This window comes from Myotis brandtii, unplaced genomic scaffold, assembly GCF_000412655.1.
Source record: "Myotis brandtii unplaced genomic scaffold, ASM41265v1 scaffold312, whole genome shotgun sequence".
NCBI classification, from domain to species: Eukaryota; Metazoa; Chordata; class Mammalia; order Chiroptera; family Vespertilionidae; genus Myotis; species Myotis brandtii.
The window spans coordinates 2,455,620-2,474,810 of NW_005361955.1; the positions used below are offsets into that span (position 1 = coordinate 2,455,620).

The window sequence follows — 19,191 nt, forward strand, 5'->3', positions numbered from 1 at the left end:
GGGTGGGGGCGGGGGTAAGAGATCAACCGAAGGACTTATATGTATGCATATAAGCACAACCAACAGATGAAAGACACTGGGGGCGAGGGGACGAGGGCAAGTGCCGGGAGGTAGGAGAGGCTGGGGGGAGGTTCAGTGGGGGGAAAAAAATGAGACATATGTACTACTATTTGTAATAATTTAAACAATAAATTAAAATAAAAAAGAAGAAATAAAAAGAGTGCTTTATTCTTATGTACCACACAATATAGGGAGATAGAGAAATGTCTTTTGCAGTGGGAAGGCATGGATTGTCTGACTTTTTTAATATACAGAGGAAACCTTGCTTGCTCTGCTTGAAGAGGGAAAATTAATACCTAAACTAGGTTCTCTCACAGTTAGGATGAAATGGTGTCTGACTGGATACTGTAAAAATAAAAGTAATGGGCTCTCTAATGATCAACAACTGTCTTTGAAACTGAGTCCCTATCAGGATCAGTGCCTTGGCACCAGGACTGTAGGACCAGCACATGGGAGAAACTGAGGCTGGGGATGAGGCTACTTGGGATCTAGTTTAAGAGTTTAATCCCTGCCTTTGAGGCCTGGTCTTAGCACCTAATGTTGCCTCCTCTGTTTATTAGGTCCAGTTTTCCTGAACCCAAACCCTGGTGGTCAACGGCAGCACCATTAGATATGCAGGCCAGGAATGGTACAACCTTACCTGCAAAACTCAGCTAAGAGTGCAAAGTGGCAAATACCACGGGCACTAATTCACAACTAAGGGGGAAAAAGACAAAGATCAAGAGCGATGTTAACAGGAAGGGACCTGCAGGTAAACTTTGCGTGACTGGCACTGAAGTCCAAACACAGTCTAGGAGCCCAGCCTGCAGTGAGCCCTCTTGGGCATGCCACATATGCCTCTCAACTGGGTTCAAGCCCCATGAACTGAATTGGTGGTTTTCAACCTCTTTTTTTCATTTTTCTCCCCTGGCAGTGGGTCTCCACCAAAACAAAATTCATGTTAAGTAATAAAAAGGATTACTCTGTTTGAAGCACAGATGGGGACCTGAAGCCCACCTCTCCCTCCTTTCCTCATCCCCCCCACCTCCCACCTCCTTTTTCCGAAGAACCGCAGGTACCACAGAACAGTTTGGAAAGTTCCAAGCCAGACCATTTTTGCCCAATCAGAAAATCCTGGCTATCCCAGCTTTTCCATTCCAGAAAGAAAGAATGCCTGAACAGATAGGATTTGGGTCATGAGGATTATGGGTAAGTTGAAGGCTTCTTCTCTGATAAGTGCTCTAGAAAATGCAAGGTAAGGTATAGTGTAGGAACAGGCTAAGAAAGGTGTCCAGTAATAGAGGAGGTGTTAAATGAATTATGGTACATCCACACAGGGGCATACTATGCAGACATTCAAAATCATGTTTTCAAAGGACTCCTAATGTTACTAGACAGTGTTCACTCTGTGATGTTAAGTGGAAAATGGAAAGTAGGATGTGATTTAGTAAATTATATGAACACACTGAGGGGAAATACAATAAAATGCTAACAGTGGTTTCCTCAGAGGATGGGGTTTTACAGAAGAGTTGAACTTTTTCCTTTAGACTTTTCAGTATTTCCTGAAGACTCTCAAAGGATGATTTTATAATCCACACACAAGTTTTAAAAGGGTGTATTTCCCCCGTATTGGAGGAGCTTTCACCAACAACGACCTCAAACCCTCTTAGAAAAGAGCTTAGAGCAGCAACTGCCCCAGCAGGTCTGCTCCGGGGTCTGTCCCTTCCAAGGAGGGTTCTCGCTCCTCGGGACACACTCACAAGTTGTCGTCCCTGAGACTGTCGTCCTCTTCCTCTGGCTCTTCCTCCTCTGCCTCACTACCCTGACTACTGTACACTGCTGACTTCAGAGTGGAAGGAATTTCCTGAAAATATCTGTTGACAATGACTTCCTCGGCATCCTCGTTCTCTCTGTTCATCCAGAAACTCTCCCATCGGCTGTAGACAATAAGTGGTTGTTCACAATCACAATGCCTAGAACTACACTAAAGCCATAATTTCAAAACCTGTCAAGGAGCCCCTGAACCCTGCCGGAAAGGAAAGCAACCAGGTACACTGGGCATCCTGCTTCTCATGAATTAAAAATGGTACCCTGAAGCCACAAAGTCATCTGTGGCCACAAAATCAAACAGCAGGAACTTGGGGGTAGGCTAATGGCTTTGAAGGCATTAGACATGCATGGTACAGCTCTGGGCTGGACAAAGTTATTCAGGAAGAAGCATAATAATCTGGTATAGAAAGGCAGTGGAATTACACAACCTTCTAAATCAAGAAGGCACCACCTGTAAAGTGACATTGGGCTGGCAAACAATGAAGTCCTTTAATTTACCTGCAGAGGACTCTGTGGGAGACATTGGTGGTTTAATATTACAGGATTACATAAAGAGCATATAAAGATATTAGCCCACCCTCAAAGTCACATTGGCATAGAAAGAAAAGTGTGTGTAAGGTTTGAGAAAGTAGATGCCAATTGTTGTGGGACTATAGAATTTGGGGACACTTATAGACTTAATCAGGCTTTTTTTGGGCAAGGGCAGCAAAAAAGACTCATAAAAAAGCTATTTATTATTGGGTGGACACATGTTCTGCCCAACTTGGAGAAAAGAACTGAAAAAGGGAAAAGACCAAAATAAAGCCACAGCAAAGAGGTGAGCTACTGATTCATAAGAAAATGGCCCTTCTGTGTCACATGTGTGCATGCGCACACACACAGTTTGAGATGGCCTAGATAGCGCATCTGCTTAGCTAAATTTCTGGGATTCATTCCAAAACACAAGATGGGCCCTTAAAAAATTCCATTAAAATGGAAGAGGTTCCAAAACATATCAGTCAAGTGGGCTGAGAAGCCTTTGAATGCATGGAGAGACCTTACGGGGAGAAAATGAAACAGTGTGCCCTAGAAAGAGGATAGCTGAAAGAGCACCTTGAAGGGTTCCAGCAGATGGACCATATCGGGGAGAGGGAGCCCCCAGGCCGCTCGATCTTCACTTTTTCCTCGCCATTTTTGTTCCGTAGGCTGATGATTCCATTGAACATCCCCAGAGCCAGGTACTGACCATCATTTGTCCAGCTGTTCACACAACCAGCAAAGGGCACAGGGAGAGTGAAAGGAACACACAGAAAGTAAAAACCAGTGAGGATGATGCCTTGGTTGATATAGAATCTAATGAGGCAGCAATGGTTAAGCTCATCCTGGTGATGATGTAAAAATTAGAGGACCAGACTTAAAATCCCATTTATTTCTGGGATAAACAGATAGATGTGAAGACAGGAGCCCCTTTTTCTGAGCTCTCACAGCTCTCTGTACAGACCTCCATGATAGCCCTTAGCTTGTGTCTGCATTGCTGGGTCAGCCTCCTTTCCCCACTCACCATTTCAACACCCTCCCACTTCAAGAACACATTAAGAACACAATTCATGTCTTGGTGTATTCTAGGCCTCTAGAACAGGTGCTTAACAGATGTTGAATGAAAGGAAGGCTACACTCAGAAGCTGAACAACAAGAATAGCTACCATTTATAAAGTGTCTTCTATATGCCAGGCTCTGTGCTGTATGCTTTTAGACTCTTTAGTTTGTGTGCATTTCACAACAGCCCTATCAAATCAGTATTTTTATCCAGTAATGTCAGATGAGGAACCTGAGGCTCCAGTCAGAGAGATTTTGTAACTTTCCTAAGGTCACTGAGCCTGTCAGTGATCCATCTGGATATGAATCCAGGTCTAGCATCAAAGCCTATGCTTTCTCCAGTGCCCATGCCGCCTGGAAAGGACAATCTTGCATCTCCAGAGAGTCTCCACTGAGGACAGCTGTAGGCTGAGGAGGTTTGTAACTAGATAACTGCATGAAAGCAATTTATAGTTTTCTTTTGCTTGATGGTCAAAGGCAGGTACAAGTCCTTCCTACCAAGGAGACCAGAAAAGAAGGCAAGAGGAAATACAGGGGCCTAAACCAACTAGCTAATACAGACTTTCTCTACTATTTGAATTTACTGGATTTGAGAGTCTGTTTAGACAAGAAGGGAACATAAAGTCTACCTTCAGAGCTGTCTCTAACTCACCTACAGCAGGTGATCTTGCTGCTGGATTTGTGCTTGGAGACAGACTTCTGTTCAGGAGACCACAAGCCTTCAATGAAAAATAACATTAAAAAAAGACAGATTGGTTGGAATATTACTCAGCAATAAAAGAGGAACAGAAAACTGATACACAGACAACTTAGAGGATCTCTGGAGCTTTATGGCTGAGTGAAAAAAAAGCCAATCTTAAAAGATCACACACTGTATGATTCAACTTTATAAATTCTTGAAATGACAAAATTATATAGAAATGGAGAAGAGATTAATAGTTTCCAGGTACCAGATGTTAGGGATAATAGGAAGTGTAGGGGAGTAGATGATGATAAGGAATATCTTTATGGTGAGGAGAAACCCAGCATCCTGGTTTTGATATTATATAACAGTTACATAAGATGTATCCACGGGGAAACTGGATGAAGAGTACATAAGACTTCTCCATTATCTTTGAAACTTACTAAGAATCTGTAATTATTTCAAAGCTAGAGGCCCAGTGCACAAAATTTGTGCACTTGGGGGAGGGGTCCCTCAGTCTGGCCTATGCCCTCTCGCAGTGCAGGAGCCCTCGGGGGATGTCCAACTGACGGCTTAGGCCCACTTCCCCCAGAGAGCGGGACTAAACCAGCAGTCGGACATCTTTAGCACTGCTGTGGAGGCGGGAGAGGCTCCCACCACCACCACTGCGCTTGCCAGCTGTGAGCCTGATTTCTGGCTGAGCAGCACTCCCCCTGTGGGAGTGCACTGACCACCAGGTGGCAGCTCCTGCGTTGAGAGTCTACCTCCTGGTGGTCAGTGCGCATCATGGTGACTGGTTGTTCTGCTGTTCGGTCGATTTGCATATTAGTCTTTTATTATATAGGATAAAAAGAAAAAAGGAAGATAGATTGGTGAATTTATAGCCAACTTTTCAGGGTTTTTACTGCAAGAAATGGCAACTTCAGTGTAAATAACTGTTACATTGTAACCAGAGTACAACTTAGCATTCAAAGTAATGAATGATGCTTTCTGGGGATCTGATTTCCACTCCCAGGCCTCACCCACAGCACATGATCCTATACAAGCTGTGCCTTGTCCATGGCACATTGGTCATCTTCCGCTTGCTCCCTCCTGCTCCAGATGCTCTGGCTTAGGGTCCCACAACAGGCAATATAAACAAATTCTACCCTTTGCCTGAGCCATATGGCATAACCAAGAAAGTAAATATAGTGTGAAAATATATTTATGTAGCAAGGTGCAACATCAAACAAATGGTTTTTCCCTTTACCCTGATCCAGAATGCCTCCCCAAACATTTCCACCTCGTGCATATTATCTGTGCTCCACTGAGCCTGCCCACAAGTCTCTAGCCGAAAGAAACCCTACCCTCCTGGGCCTTCCTCAGCAGTGCTTACATGACTCAAGTCCAATCCCTGGTCCCACCACTTACTTGCTGGGTAACCAGTAACTGCTTGCTCTAAGCCCCAATTCTTTTTTCATCATTGGAGTGAGAATGAGAATAATGACCTGACCTAAAGGGTTGTCATAGAGCTCAAATAGGAATTCATTTTTCACCCTTAGCACAGTACCTAGCACACCACAAGCATTCAATAAGTACAGTTATTACTATTACTTTTTTACAAATTCTACCTTCCCTCCTACCCCTGACTACAAGTTCTTTGAGGGCAGGGATTCTATTTTGTCTTCTTAATCCCAAAAGTAAGCACATTTACATGAAAAAAATGCTATATTTTATTAATGAATGATAGTCTTTTGCCCTTTTATTTATACTCTAAAGGCCCGGTGCACGAATTTGTACATGGGTGGGATCCCTCAGGGTGGCCTGCGGGGATTGGGTCCCAGCTCGCACCCCCAGCCTCGCAGCCCCGCAGCCCCACCTGGCACCCTGCCTTGGCCTGGTGCCGCCCCCCCACCCCCACTTACTCCACCATCCAGCCTGTGGGGCAATCGATCGGGGCCAGGGGCCCCCCCGCACCCTGCCACCATCACTGGTGGCCGTCTGTGGGGCAATCAGTGGGGCAATTGGGCCCCCACTCACACCTGCCTTGGCCTGGAACCGCCTGCTTACCTGCTCCACCACCCCTCCATGGTCCCACTCTTGTCAGGGCCCATCAGGGCTGGCAGCACCTCCACTGCTGCCCACTGCTGCTGCTGGTCGCCCACTATGTTCCACACTGTCCCCTGGTGGTCAGTGCACATCATAGCGAGTGGTCGAACTTCCAGTCAAACAACCGCCCGAGGGGACAATTTGCATATTAGCCTTTTATTATATAGGAGGATTCTCTCTTTTGAACCTCAGAACTTTATCAGTGAGATAGATTGTAGAAACACATTCATCTAGATAAGGAAAGTCAAACACTGACAGGGATTAAGTCTCTGACTTTTTGATAATGGCTGATCTATTGTACCTACTATCTCTTAGCATGGAAAACAGAATTGATGAGCTGAAAGCCAGAAGTGACCTTGAATAGAGATAACCTACAAGCCTCTGCTTACTTTCCCTCCCTGCCTCAATGGACACTACGCTGACCCTCCTCTGTGCCAGCACTATGCCAGTGCTGAGGCCAGAGTGAATGCCTCAAAGCATTCAACCCCGCAGGAAGGACAGCTATAGCCACCACACCAGTAGCAACGGTGAAACACTGCGCAAGCAGCAGTTACAATGGTGAAGAGTTTCACACAGACACAGATGTCGAAGGACACGAAGGTGGGGACAACCGAACTGTCTGTGAGGCAGGGAAGGCTTCCCAGAGGTGGCAACACCAAGTTATACCAGTGCTCTCCATTTTCCATTTTCCTTCCCTGGGGCCTTTCTTGCTGTTTTCCAGATTTCTTACCAGACTCAGTGTCATCATTCACTTTCTTGGTTTCTACACAATTTAAAGAATAACTATCGTTTCCCCACCCTTGCCCACCCTACCAGCCAATTAAGGGAGAGAGATATCATAACTCTCTTGGGACAAAACCACCACCTTCTGGAGAGATTTCAGTATTTTCTGCTCAAATCTACAGTTATTCCAGGACAAGTTCTCAGGAACCTACCAAAATCATTGGAGGAACAAGATGCAAGTTGGTGGGTAGCAGGATTGTAGGAGACAGACTGGATAGAATCGTTGTGCCTGGGAAGTAAACAATTATAGATTACCAGAGGCCCGAAGAATGAAATTCATGCAAGAGTAGGGCTTTCTTCCCCTGTCTGCTGGCACCAACTGGCTTCCCTCTGGCACCCAGGACCTGGGCTTCCCTCGCAGCCCTGGCTTAATCCAGAGGGTCATCCTGAAGGACATGTGGTCTAATTAGCATATTACCCTTTTATTATTATAGATTATGCAGCAAACCGCAAATGTTTTGATGGCTACAATTGAAATGATGAACCCACAGTCTGACTACACATCACAAGCTCTTATGCAAGTGACCAACAAAAAAGCATAGGAATTAATTCTCCTTCCCCTGGATTGCCCCTCACCCCATTTTTATCTCTTAAACATTACCCACTCATCAGCCTGGCCAAACTTAAATGCCACCTCCACCAGGACTAGTGTGCTGGACACCTCTGCTTTGTGAGCTGATACAATGATGTAAAGCACTTAGTCTAGTGCCAGCTGCATAAGAAGTGCTTTATTAATGGCTGTTATTCTCATTGTTTTGTGAAGGCCTGGAAATATAAGATGGAGGTGCAATGAAGATATTTCAAGCTAAGCCCAGCCGGCATGGTTAAGTTCGATCTATGAACCATGAGGTCACATTTTGATTCCCGGTCGGGGCATGTGCCCGGGTTGCAGGCTCGATCCCCAGTAGGGGGCATGCAGGAGGCAGCCAATCAATGATTCTCTCTCATTATTGATGTTTCTATCTTTCTCTCCCTCTGCTTTCCTTTCTGAAATAAATAAAAATATAGTAAAAAGATATTTCAGGCTATGATCTGAAAATATGGCAAATCCTTAGACAACAATGAAAGCTAAGTGAGTCATGTACCACACATGGCATCTCAGCCTGTTTTATTCCTTTACTTCCTGGTAACAGTTTACTCACAACTTCACTCATTCATTCATTTATTCATTCAAAAGTTGTTTGGTGATTTGTACAACCATGTTCATAGAAGCATTATTCAAAATAGCCAAGAGATAGAAGCAACCCAAGTGTCCACTGACAACATATAAATGGATAAAGAAAAATGGTCTATACATACACTAGAATATTATTCAGTCTTAAAAAGGAAGAGAATTCTGCCTGGATGGTGTGGCTCAGTTGGTTGAGCATTGTCCTGGGAAAGAAATCTTGCTCATTCAATTCCTGGTCAGAGAACATACCTGGGTTGTGGGTTGGATTCCGGTGAGGGCATGTACAGAAGGCAACTGATCAATGTCTCTCTCTCACATCAACATTCCTCTCTCTCTCTCTCTCTCTCTCTCTCTCTCTCTCTTCATGTGCTCTGGTGAGGATTTAAAAAAAAAGAGAATTTTGACACATGCTACAACATGTGTCAACCTTTAGGATATTATGGTAAGTTAAATAAACCAACCACAAAAGGATAAATACTATATTATTCCTTATTACATGAGGTCCCTAAAATAGTAAAATTCATAGAGACAAGTAGAATGGTGGATGCCAAGGGCTGGGAATAGGAAGGGGAGTTGTTTAATGTGTACAGAGTTTTAATTTTGCAAAATGAAAAGAGTTCTAAAGATTGGTTGCTCAACATCATGTATATACTTAACACTACCGAACTGTACACTTAAAAATGTTTAAGAAAGCCCGGCCAGTGTGGCTCAGAGGTTGAGTGTAGGCTCATGAACCTGGAGGTGATAGTTCGATTCCTGGTCAGGGCACATGCCCAGGTTTCAGGCTCGATCCCCAGTGGGGGATGTGCAGGAGATGGCCGATCAATGATTTTCTCTCATCATTGATGTTTCTATTTCTCTCTCCCTTTCTCTCTGAAATCAATAAAAATATATTTTAAAAAAATTATTTCTTGAGTACCTAATACATATATCAGGGACACAGGATGAACAAAAACAGACGCAGTGTGTGCCCTCCTGGAGTTTAAAGGCTGATGGGAGATATTCATCAATCACAAGATAAATGTAAAACTACAACTGTGAGAAATGCCATCAAGGAACCTGACCAGGTCTAAAGGGCCAGGAAAGGTTTCACAGAAGAAACAGCATTTGAATCTGAGAGCTTCAGGGTGGGTAGTGTTAACTAGGGAACAAGAAAGACTATGAGCAGAGCCTCTGCAGTGAGATAAGCCTGGAGCATTCCAACCCCAAGTTTCTGTCTGTTGCCACTGGGTGGATATGAGGCCATTCCCTGAGATGCAAGAGGAAAAGTTGGGACAGGGTAGAATCTGTGATGTCAGATTCACTAAACTTAGCTATATGAAAACAAAGCCCAGCGCCGACCAAGCTAGTAGTGCTCAAGAAATGTTCATTCACGTATCTTCCTATACCACCACATAACGCCATAACTTCATTTCAAGTTTAATTGCAGAGAAAGAAGTTATTTCTTATATCTTTTCTAAGGTGCTTTTGCTATAGTTGCTCAATAAGATAAGAGTCAAAATAACAATACTGTACATCTAAATTGTTACTTACGTGTACTTCAAAATGCCTTCCAATTTTGAAGTCCAGATAATAACGCTTTTGTCAGCTGATCCAGAAGCAAAGCGCTTGCCTAAAAGTATTTTTAAAAAGAAAATTCTCACATTTATTTTAAACCAACATTTCCCAGAATATTTCTTAGAAAACTGGTTCTTTTAAGGTCTCTAGTAAGTGCCAGCTGCTTCTCTACTCCTTCTTCTTATCAGTACTAGGCAGCAGTACTTTGGAGTCAGGAAGTTTGGGTTCAGATCCTGGTCTGTCTGGCACCGAGTAAACAAAGATGTATTGAGAGTCTACAATCTGCTAGGAATCATGTTCTGTGCTAAGGATCAAATAGTGATTAAAGCACACATAATCGCTACCTTCACAGAGTAGTGGAAAAGGCAAGCATTAAATTGATCCAATACAACTAAAATATGGTAACAAAAGAAATATGAGAGAGAATAACTTGGGGTACCTAATTTAAATGAGGGAAGGCTTCTCTGAGGATGAGATCCTTCAGTTGAGACCTAAAGGTTGAGCAAACCTTAGCCAGGTGCAAAGAGAGGAGAAAGCGCGACCCACATAGATAGAACAGATGGCAAAGGTCTTGAGGAAGGAAAAGCCTGGCATGTCTAAGGGGCTGAAAGACAGCCAGCATGGAACTCCAAGGGCATAGGAACTGTGAAGGGGTAAGGAGGAAAGGGGAGGGATCTCTAGGAGCTTCAGGGCCACAATTGAGATCTTTCTCTTTATCCCAAAGAAAGGCTGTAAGCAAGAGTGACAGATGAGATTTTCATTTTCACACTACTGGACTTTACAAAAGAATGGATTGGAGAGAGGCAACATATAACAAGTAATTACTTATTAATTACATTGCTACAAGTTTGCAAGTGCTTAGAAGTAGAGCAGGGCATCATGGCAGCCAACAGCAGGGAGCCTTCACCTACTCCAGTGAAAGATGATTAAGAGGTAAGCACAGGCTCGATTCTGTACACCTAGTTAAGGATGTTTAGACTTTATTCTTAGGGCAACTGGAAGTTGATCTTGGGAAAGTCACTGTTCTCTGAGCCTCAATGTCCTCATCTGAAACATAAGGAATATTCATAGTATCTTCTTCAGAGATTCTCTGTGGGGGTCAACTCAGATAATATCTGTAAAGCACCTTTCACAGTGACTGAAACAGTAGATATTAGGGTGAGCCGTATGACATTGCTGCAAATACTAAATAATAGAAGCTGCTTTCATATGTGATTACTTCTGTCACTCCTCTCCCATTCTGGCAGGTAGTAGGTGATGAAAGTATGGACTACAGGCTCAGAGTTCGAGTTTGAGTTTCCAGTGATGTCACTTATCAGTTACACACCTTTGTATTATGGTTGCTCATTAAATACTTATTAAAACTTAAGAGAGCCCTGGCCAGTGTTTCCCAGTGATTAGAGCATTGGCCCGTACACCAGAGGGTTGTGGGTTTGATTCCCAGTCAAGGGCACATACTTGGGTTGCAGCTTTAATCCCTGGCCCCGGTCAGGAGGTGTGAGGGAAGCAACCAATCGATGTGTCTCTCTCACATCAATGTTTCTCCCCTCCCCCCCCTCCTTCCCTGCCTTCCACTCTCTCTAAAAATCAGTGAAAAATATATCTTCGGGTGAGGATTAACAACAACAAAAACTTAAGTGAAAAATCAGAAACAAGCAGACTTAAAGAGCAAAACCATGATTTGGGGTATCTCTATTTCCAGGGCCAAGGGAAAAAGACCAGTTGAGAGAAGTTAAAAGACTTCTTAATCACTGTTTAGTAAATGTCATGAAGAGGCAGCATGATGTACCAGAAAGAACAAGGGCTCTGCAGTTGGAAGACCTGGGTCGGGCCCAGCTCTGCCCATTACCTGTGATCGTTCCAAGCCTGTTTTCTCATCTGTGAGAGGAGCTGAGAATCCGTTTCCTGTCTGTTTCAGAGGACTATTGGGAGGATCAAATGAGATAATGTGTGTGACGGGACTCTGCAAAGTGCTGACAAATGCCACTGATGACAGATCACACTCTGAAATCATCAAGGGCCTTAATGGTGTTGCAGGCCCAAGAGCCCCAAGGCTTATAAACTCCAGAGGTCCCACAGGTCTCCTAAAGGTATTACTCTGAACTTGAACTCAAAAACACATAAAAAAAACATGACTTCCATGGCATAGCACATTTAACTAAAAGGCAAGAAATTAGTGTTTTCTTTGCCACTAACACTTGCTGCATGATCTTAGCAAGTGATTTGGCTTCTCTAGGTTTTTATGTAGGTCTAAAATTAGGAGATTGAGCCCGGCTGGGGTAGTTCAGTGGTTGAGTGTCGACCTATGAACCAGGAGGTCACGGTTCAATGCTAGTCAGAGCACATGCCCAGGTTGCAGCGGGCTCGATCCCCAGTAGGGGGCGTGGAGGAGGGAGCCGATCAATTCTTTCTTATTGCTGATGTTTTTATCTCTCTCTACCTCTTCCTTCCTCTCTGAAATCAATAAAAACATATAAAAAATAAAATAAAATGAGGAGACTGGGCTAGATCAGATTAAAACTGTATGCACAAAATTGTGTGTATATATAAAGTATATGCATTTTCTAGAAAGGGGTCTATAGCTTTTATTGGCTCCTCAGAGAGGTCTGTCAATAAAAAGAAGTTAAAAGCCTGGAGCCTGAATGATCTCAAAGATTTGTTAAAACACTATAACACACTGATTCTGTGGCTTCTCAGCAGTGGTCACAGAATGCTATCTTCCATATTATATTCATTTGACACATGTGAAAATTGAAAATCAGAGAGATTCAATAATCATCTCAAACTCAGAGCTTTTGGGGTTTCAAGTGAAGCCATCTCATTCCAAAACCTGTGTTCTTTCTATCAATCCCATGCTGTGGGTAGCATGGATTTATTTTTAACTCTCAAAAGCAACTTCATGTACCCATTTCTCTGACCACCACCTCTCTTTCTCACCCGACCTGATACCCCAACTCCAATAATCTTTCAATCCCACCAGAACCTACCATCTCTCTGCTGTCCTTCATCCCTTGCAGTCCTCTCACCCCTCATTACTCAGCTGAAGTCAATGTATATAATCACTCCTTTGCATACATCTTCCATTCCTTCACCCTCTTATTTTATTTTCAGAGATGCTTGTAAATCCACTACTCAGTTAAATCCAATTCTCCACCTCCTCCACCCTTGCATCTATGCAGCTCAAAGTGGTGGAGAAAAAGACAATCAAAGCAACTGATCTCATTTTCAAGCTTCAAGTGGGCCCTTCATGTCATTGGGGGTCTCTCACCGTACCTCCTGGTTCCATTTTACATTTTTTCCTTTCTCCTTAACTCTCTCACACCTCCTTTCCCATCCTCACTCTCAGTTGATGTTGCTTCCTATTTCACTGAAAGAATGGAAGAGAATTTCCATTAGAAACCTACCACCACATGCCCCCGCCCCCCTCCAGCACCTGCAGTGACATCCTCTACCTTCCACCATGCTCCATCTAACCCATCTTCTCTTGCCCACTGGATGCTTTGTTCTGACAATGCCCTCTCCTCTCTCTTATAGCACCAACTTTTCTTAAGTTAACATGTCCAAAACTGAACTCCTGATCTCCCACTGTATGTTTCTCTACCTGCAGACTTCCATATCTCAGTGGAAGGCAACGCCATCCTTCCAGTCTCTCGGGTCAAAAACCTTGAGATCAGCCCTGGCCAGTGTGGCTCAGTTGGTTGGGCGTCGTCCTGTGCACCAAAGGTTGTGGTTTGATTCATGGTCAGGGCATATGGGGTTGCAGGCTTGATCTGGGTAGGGGCGGGCAGGAGGCAGCTGATCAATATTATACTGTTACACTCTCACATCGATGTTTCTCTCTTTTCTCTTCCTCTCTCTCTAAAAATCAATAAACTATTATTTTAAAACAAATGAACAAACAAAACAAAAAACCATGAAGTCCCCCTTGACTCCTTTCTTCATACCCCACATCTGATCTGTCAGGCAATCCTATTGGCTCCACCTTCAAACTATATCCAGAATCTGACCACTTCTTACCACTTCCTCTGCTCCCAGAAGTCTGAGCCCCCATCACCAGTGTTATAAAACTTGCCTGGATAATGCTTACTCACGCTCATCTCCCTGCCCCAACTCTCTCTCCTTGTAGGCTGTTTCAGCAGCTAGAGGAATCTTTCTAAAATGCAAGTCAGATCATATCTCTCCTCTGCTCAGAACTCTTAGTGGTTCCCTATTTTCACTGAGCATCAAAGCCAAAGTACTCATGACAGCCAACATGATCTGGCCACCCAATGTCCGTTACCTTTCTACCCTCATCCCCTACTGCTCCGCCTGATTCTCACTGCCTCAGCCCCTGAAAGGCACACTCCCACCTGAGAGCTTTTACAATGGCTCTACCCTCTGCAAGGAACTCTCTTCCTTCTCCCAGATGCCCACCATCAGAATCTCACTGCCTCCCCACCTTCAAGCCTTTGCTCACCTGTGCCTGACTCAGTAAGTCTACCTCACTACCCTATTCAATACTATACTCAATCCACTATCCCACGCACCACTTTCAATCCCCTTATTCTGACCTACTTTTTCTTCTTCCTTAACACTTATCTTCCAGCACACTATTTATTTATGTTTATTACATATCATCCCTCATACTGCCCCTTCTTCCTTCCCCTCCCCCAAAGGTATAAGCCCCATAAGGGCAGGGGTCTTTGTCTGTTTTGTTCTCTGAAGTACCTCAAGCAGCTAGAACAGTGCCTGGCACATAGATAGCCCTCAATAAAACTCGTTGAATAAAATGATTGAAATGAAATCTATGAGACTTAACTATCTTCTGAAACTGCAAGCTGTACTTCAGCTTACTAAAAAGATAAAAGAGTGACTAAGGAGAAAAATGAAAAGCCATAAGACCATTACAGAGCCTATAAACCCAGAGCAGCCTCTTACCATCCTTCGCATATGCCACACAGTACACTGTATCTTTGTGTCCCTTTAGGGACTGAAGTAAAGTGCCATCAGAGGTGTCATAAACCTGGCAAAAAAAAGGGACAAAAGTACACATTATCCAAATGGCATTCATTAGTTAGAATTCCTACAGGTTGCTGCTGCTATTTTTGTTTTTATAATGTGGACAGAAGGGGCCACATGCTAACCTGACAAGCTCAGGGAAGGCCTGCATGGCGGTCTTGCAAACTCAAAGACCTAAAGTAACCACAAAGGATGGTCTGAAATTAAACTTTAACTAAAAGCAGTTATGGTGGGTAGTCTCCTCCTAGGCCAGTATCTTCACTGACATGGTCAACTTTTTCCTTAACTGAGCCTATCTGTCTTTTTGCTGCTATGATAACACCCTTGAAATGTCTGGGTAACTTGCAATTTCCCTTTTTCCGGACTCCTTGGGGTACAACCTAATGTGCCTGGGCGCCAGGACAGATACCACAAATTCCTTCATTGTTATTGTTATCATGTTAATTGTTGACTGTTAACTATCCTGCACCCACCTAAGTATGTGTCTATCATTTTACTTTTTATCCAATCCCAGGGTTTCCCCAGCCCCCACTTTGCTCTCTCATGTAACCCCCACCTACATCCTTTCCTTTGATTTGCAATGTATAAAAATAGATCAGAAACCACCATTCTCTGGAGCATTATCCCAATCCGTTGAGATACTGCTTCCCAGGCAATTGTCAACAGTTTGGCTCAAATAAACTCATAAAAATTCTTTACAGGTTTGAATGTTTTCACGTTAACAATAACAAAACATTCTTCAATATTCTAAATGTGTGTCAAGTAAAAATTGCACTGAGAAACTAGAAAGAATGTGATTTAATATTGGAAAACCCAAGAAGTAGAGGTCCTAATTCTATGCATTTTATTACCAGGAACATACTATTAATCCTCAAGAAACAAAAGTTTATTCTGTGGAACTTCTCCACAAACTTCACTCATTCTTATGTGAATTTGAACATATTACCAATCAAGCTAGGCCCTCCCAAATAAAGCCAGCACATAGAAAGAACCACCTACAACATGATTAAATCATAGATGATGTTTCATATTTGCTACCAAGAATTTGAAAGTCACAGATCTGAACTCTGGGTTTGCATATCACAGGGAGTGTCATAAAATTCAGCTGTAATGTGGATTTAGGATATTTTACAGCTGTGTAAGATGTATTAATATGTGGAGATTTAAAAAACGCATCTGAGAAACCAAGGCAAACCCCTCCCAAAACAATTAGTGTTGGAGAAAATAAACTACAGGGGGGAAAAAACCTAAAAGGTTTTGGACTGTTTACCCTGAGAAAAGAAGTCTGCAGAACAATTTAACCATGACTTTAAGATTATGTAGTTACCATAAAAGAATGGAGATCAGTCAGTCTGTATATTTAGAGACAACAGAGCAAGAGGAAGTCGCCTTACACAGAAGGAAGGAGACATCATACAAAGGTTTTTAGGTCAAACATAAAAAGTTCTCTGAAAATTACTTTTATACACTGGGATAGATTCCAGAGGGAGCTTATATTCTTTGAAAACATGAAAAATAGCTCAACATCCATATGGAGTTGTTTAGGTAGGCCAGTGCCTAAAAGTTGGGGTCAGACTATCTGGCTTCTCATAGAGGGAGTCCCTTCAATCCTGTTGCTTGAATTTTTCAGGGGGACAAAATGTGAACTGACACCAGCCCAATTTCAAAGGCATTTTGATTAATTGTTTTCAACCTTCCATGGGTGTCTCAAAGTAAAAAGGGAAAGATTAATGACTCCAAAGGAGGTATTGTTCACAAGTTCCTATCTGATAGACAGTTTACTTACCTGTTTTAAATAGCCCATTTCCTTCCCTATTAAAAAATAATGACTGGTTTTTCTGCCCTTGCCTTTTTTATCTCAAAAAAGGCGAGATGTGTCAAATTTCAGAGTACTTACAAGAAGGACAGGAGGGGGGAAAAAAGGAAACCCAGACAAAATCCTACCAGTAATCTGTTTCCTGCAGCCAAAATCAGTTGGTTTCCATCAGGCTTAAATGCGAGGTCATATATACTAAACAGGAGAAAAGACAAGACAAAGGACAATTAGGAACCAAAATGATGAGGTCTGCTAATGGCCAGGAAAGGAAACTTTATTTCATAACTGCCCTGGCTCCTCCGCTGGTTGGGCGTTGTCCCATGCACTGAAAGATTGCTGGTTTGATTCCCAGTCAGGGCACATGCCTGAGTTTTGGGCTCGATTCCAGGTAGGGGGCATGCAGGAGGCAGCTGATGGATGTTCTGCTCTCAATGGATGTTTCTCTCTGCCTCTCCCTCTCACTTCCTCTCTCTCTAAAAAGCAATTTTAAAAATCTTTTTAAAAATACCATAACTATTTCCAATTAATCAGACACTTATTGAATGCCTCTGCTAGGCACTAACAGTTACAAGATGCATAAAACATAATCCCTCACTTCTTTAAAGAAATTACCATCCAGTGGGAAGGGGTGACTCAGACACATTCACAAAGAACTACTATATGCCATCAATTCTAAAGCATACATTCCCACATTTTAACATCTCTGAAGTTGGAATGTGTCTTATAACTGATGTTGTGTCAGTTTAACTGGCAGCATTTCTTGTTTTTTTTTAGTGGTATGTAAAATAATGGTATTTTAAAATCAATGCCCTCTTAGATTAGATGAAATTCAGAATAATATTGTGATAAAGGCTTTAGGAGAAATAAACCCACGCCTTTATAGTCAATTAATATTTGGCAAAGGAGGCAAAAACATACAATGGGATAAAGACAGTCTTCAATAAATGGTGTTGGGAAAAATGGGCAGATGCATGCAAAAAAATAAAACTAGACCATATTCTTACACCATACACAAGAATAAACTCAAAATGGTTTAAAGATTTAAATGTAAGACTAGAAACCATAAAAATCCTAGAAGAAAACATAGGCAGTAAAATCTCATAGCAATATTTTTTTTCTGATATATAGCACCTCAGGCAAGGGAAACAAAAGAAAAATAAACAAATGGGACTACATCACACTAAAAAGTTATTGCACAGCAAAGGAAACCATCCTCAAATGAAAAGAAAATCCACCAAATGGAAGAACATATTCGCCAATGATACATCTGATAAGTGATTAATATCCAAAATATATAAAGAACTTATACAACTCAATACCAAAAAAACAAACAATCCAATTTAAAAAATGGGCGAAGGACCTGAATTGACACTTCTCCAAAGAAGACATACAGATAGCCAATAGACATATGAAAAGACTAGGGGCCTGATGCACAAAATTCATGCAAGGGGCTTAGCCCTTGCAGCCCTGGCTGCCTCGTGGCCCCACCCCCCACCCACTGGTCATTCAGGAAAGTTGTTCTGGAAGGTTGTTCCGCCATCCAGTCTAATTAGCATATTTTCTCTTTATTATACAGTCAATGTCACTGTCCATCAGAGAAATGCAAATTAAAACCACAATGAGATATCACCTTACACCTGCTAGAATGGCTATAATCAATAAATCAACGAACAACAAGTATTGGTGAGGATGTGGAGAAAAGGGAACCCTCATGCACTCTTGGTGGTAATGCAGGTTGGTGCAACCACTGTGAAAAACAGTATGGAGTTTCCTCAAAAAATTAAAAATGAAATTGCTTTATGACCTAGCAATTCCATTTCTGGGAATATATCCAAAGAAACCAGAAACACTAATTCTGAAGAATATATGCACCCCTATGTTCATTGAAGTGCTATTTACAACAGCCAAGATTTGGAAGCAGCCCAAGTGCCCATCAGTAGATGAGTGGATTAAAAAGTTGTGGTACATTTGCACAATGGAATATTATTTGCTCGTGAAAAAAAAGAAGGAAATCTTAACTTTTACAACAGCATGGATGGACCTGGAGAATATTATGCTAAGTGAAATAAGCCAGTCAGAGAAAGACAAATACCATATGATTTCACTTATATGTGGAATCTAATGAAGAAAATAAACAAACAAAATAGAAATAGACTCATAGATACAAAGAACAGACTGACAGCTGTCAGAGCAGAGGGGCGTTGAGGGTCTGGGTGAAATAGGTGAAGGGATTAAGCAAAAAAAAAAAAAAAACACCAAAATTCATATACACAGAAAATAATATGGTGATTACCAGAAGGAAAGGAGGGCGGGGGCAGGTAGGAAAGGGTAAAGGGGGAATAAATGGTGATGGAAGTAGACTTGACTTTGGGTAGTGAACACACAATACAATATACAGATGATATATTATAGAACTGTACACTTGAAACCTATATAATTTTATTAACCAGTGTCACTCCAATAAATTCAACAACAAAATTTTTAAAGGCTTTAGGAGATACATTAGAACAGTGGTTCTCAACCTTGGCTGCACGTTAGAATCACCTGGGAATCTTTTTAAAATCCTGATTTCTGGGCCTCATCCTCCGGAAATTGTTTCTTTGTTACTAATGTTGTGGCCCCACCCCATAACAAAGAAACAGAATTTCCGGT

The 19,191-nt window shown here is 42.4% G+C and overlaps 1 protein-coding gene across 5 annotated transcripts in view; it reads right to left on the bottom strand.

Annotated features, from left to right (window-relative positions):
• The window catches only part of IFT122 (intraflagellar transport 122), a 67,097-nt gene that overhangs the window by 44,843 nt on the left and 3,063 nt on the right, over window positions 1–19,191 (bottom strand). For 2 of the 5 annotated variants that reach the window (XM_005870030.2, XM_014542731.1), the window contains exons 2-8: window positions 16,668–16,734; window positions 14,643–14,727; window positions 9,702–9,780; window positions 7,150–7,226; window positions 4,097–4,163; window positions 2,962–3,108; window positions 1,800–1,976 (exon numbers count right to left, since the gene is read on the bottom strand). In XM_005870030.2, the coding sequence (XP_005870092.1) occupies window positions 1,800–1,976; window positions 2,962–3,108; window positions 4,097–4,163; window positions 7,150–7,226; window positions 9,702–9,780; window positions 14,643–14,727; window positions 16,668–16,734 (699 nt within the window). Of the gene's footprint in view, window positions 1–1,799; window positions 1,977–2,961; window positions 3,109–4,096; window positions 4,164–7,149; window positions 7,227–9,701; window positions 9,781–12,998; window positions 13,083–14,642; window positions 14,728–16,667; window positions 16,735–19,191 lie in introns of those variants that run through there. The other 3 variants (XM_005870031.2, XM_014542732.1, XM_014542733.1) reach the window with 2 other exon arrangements.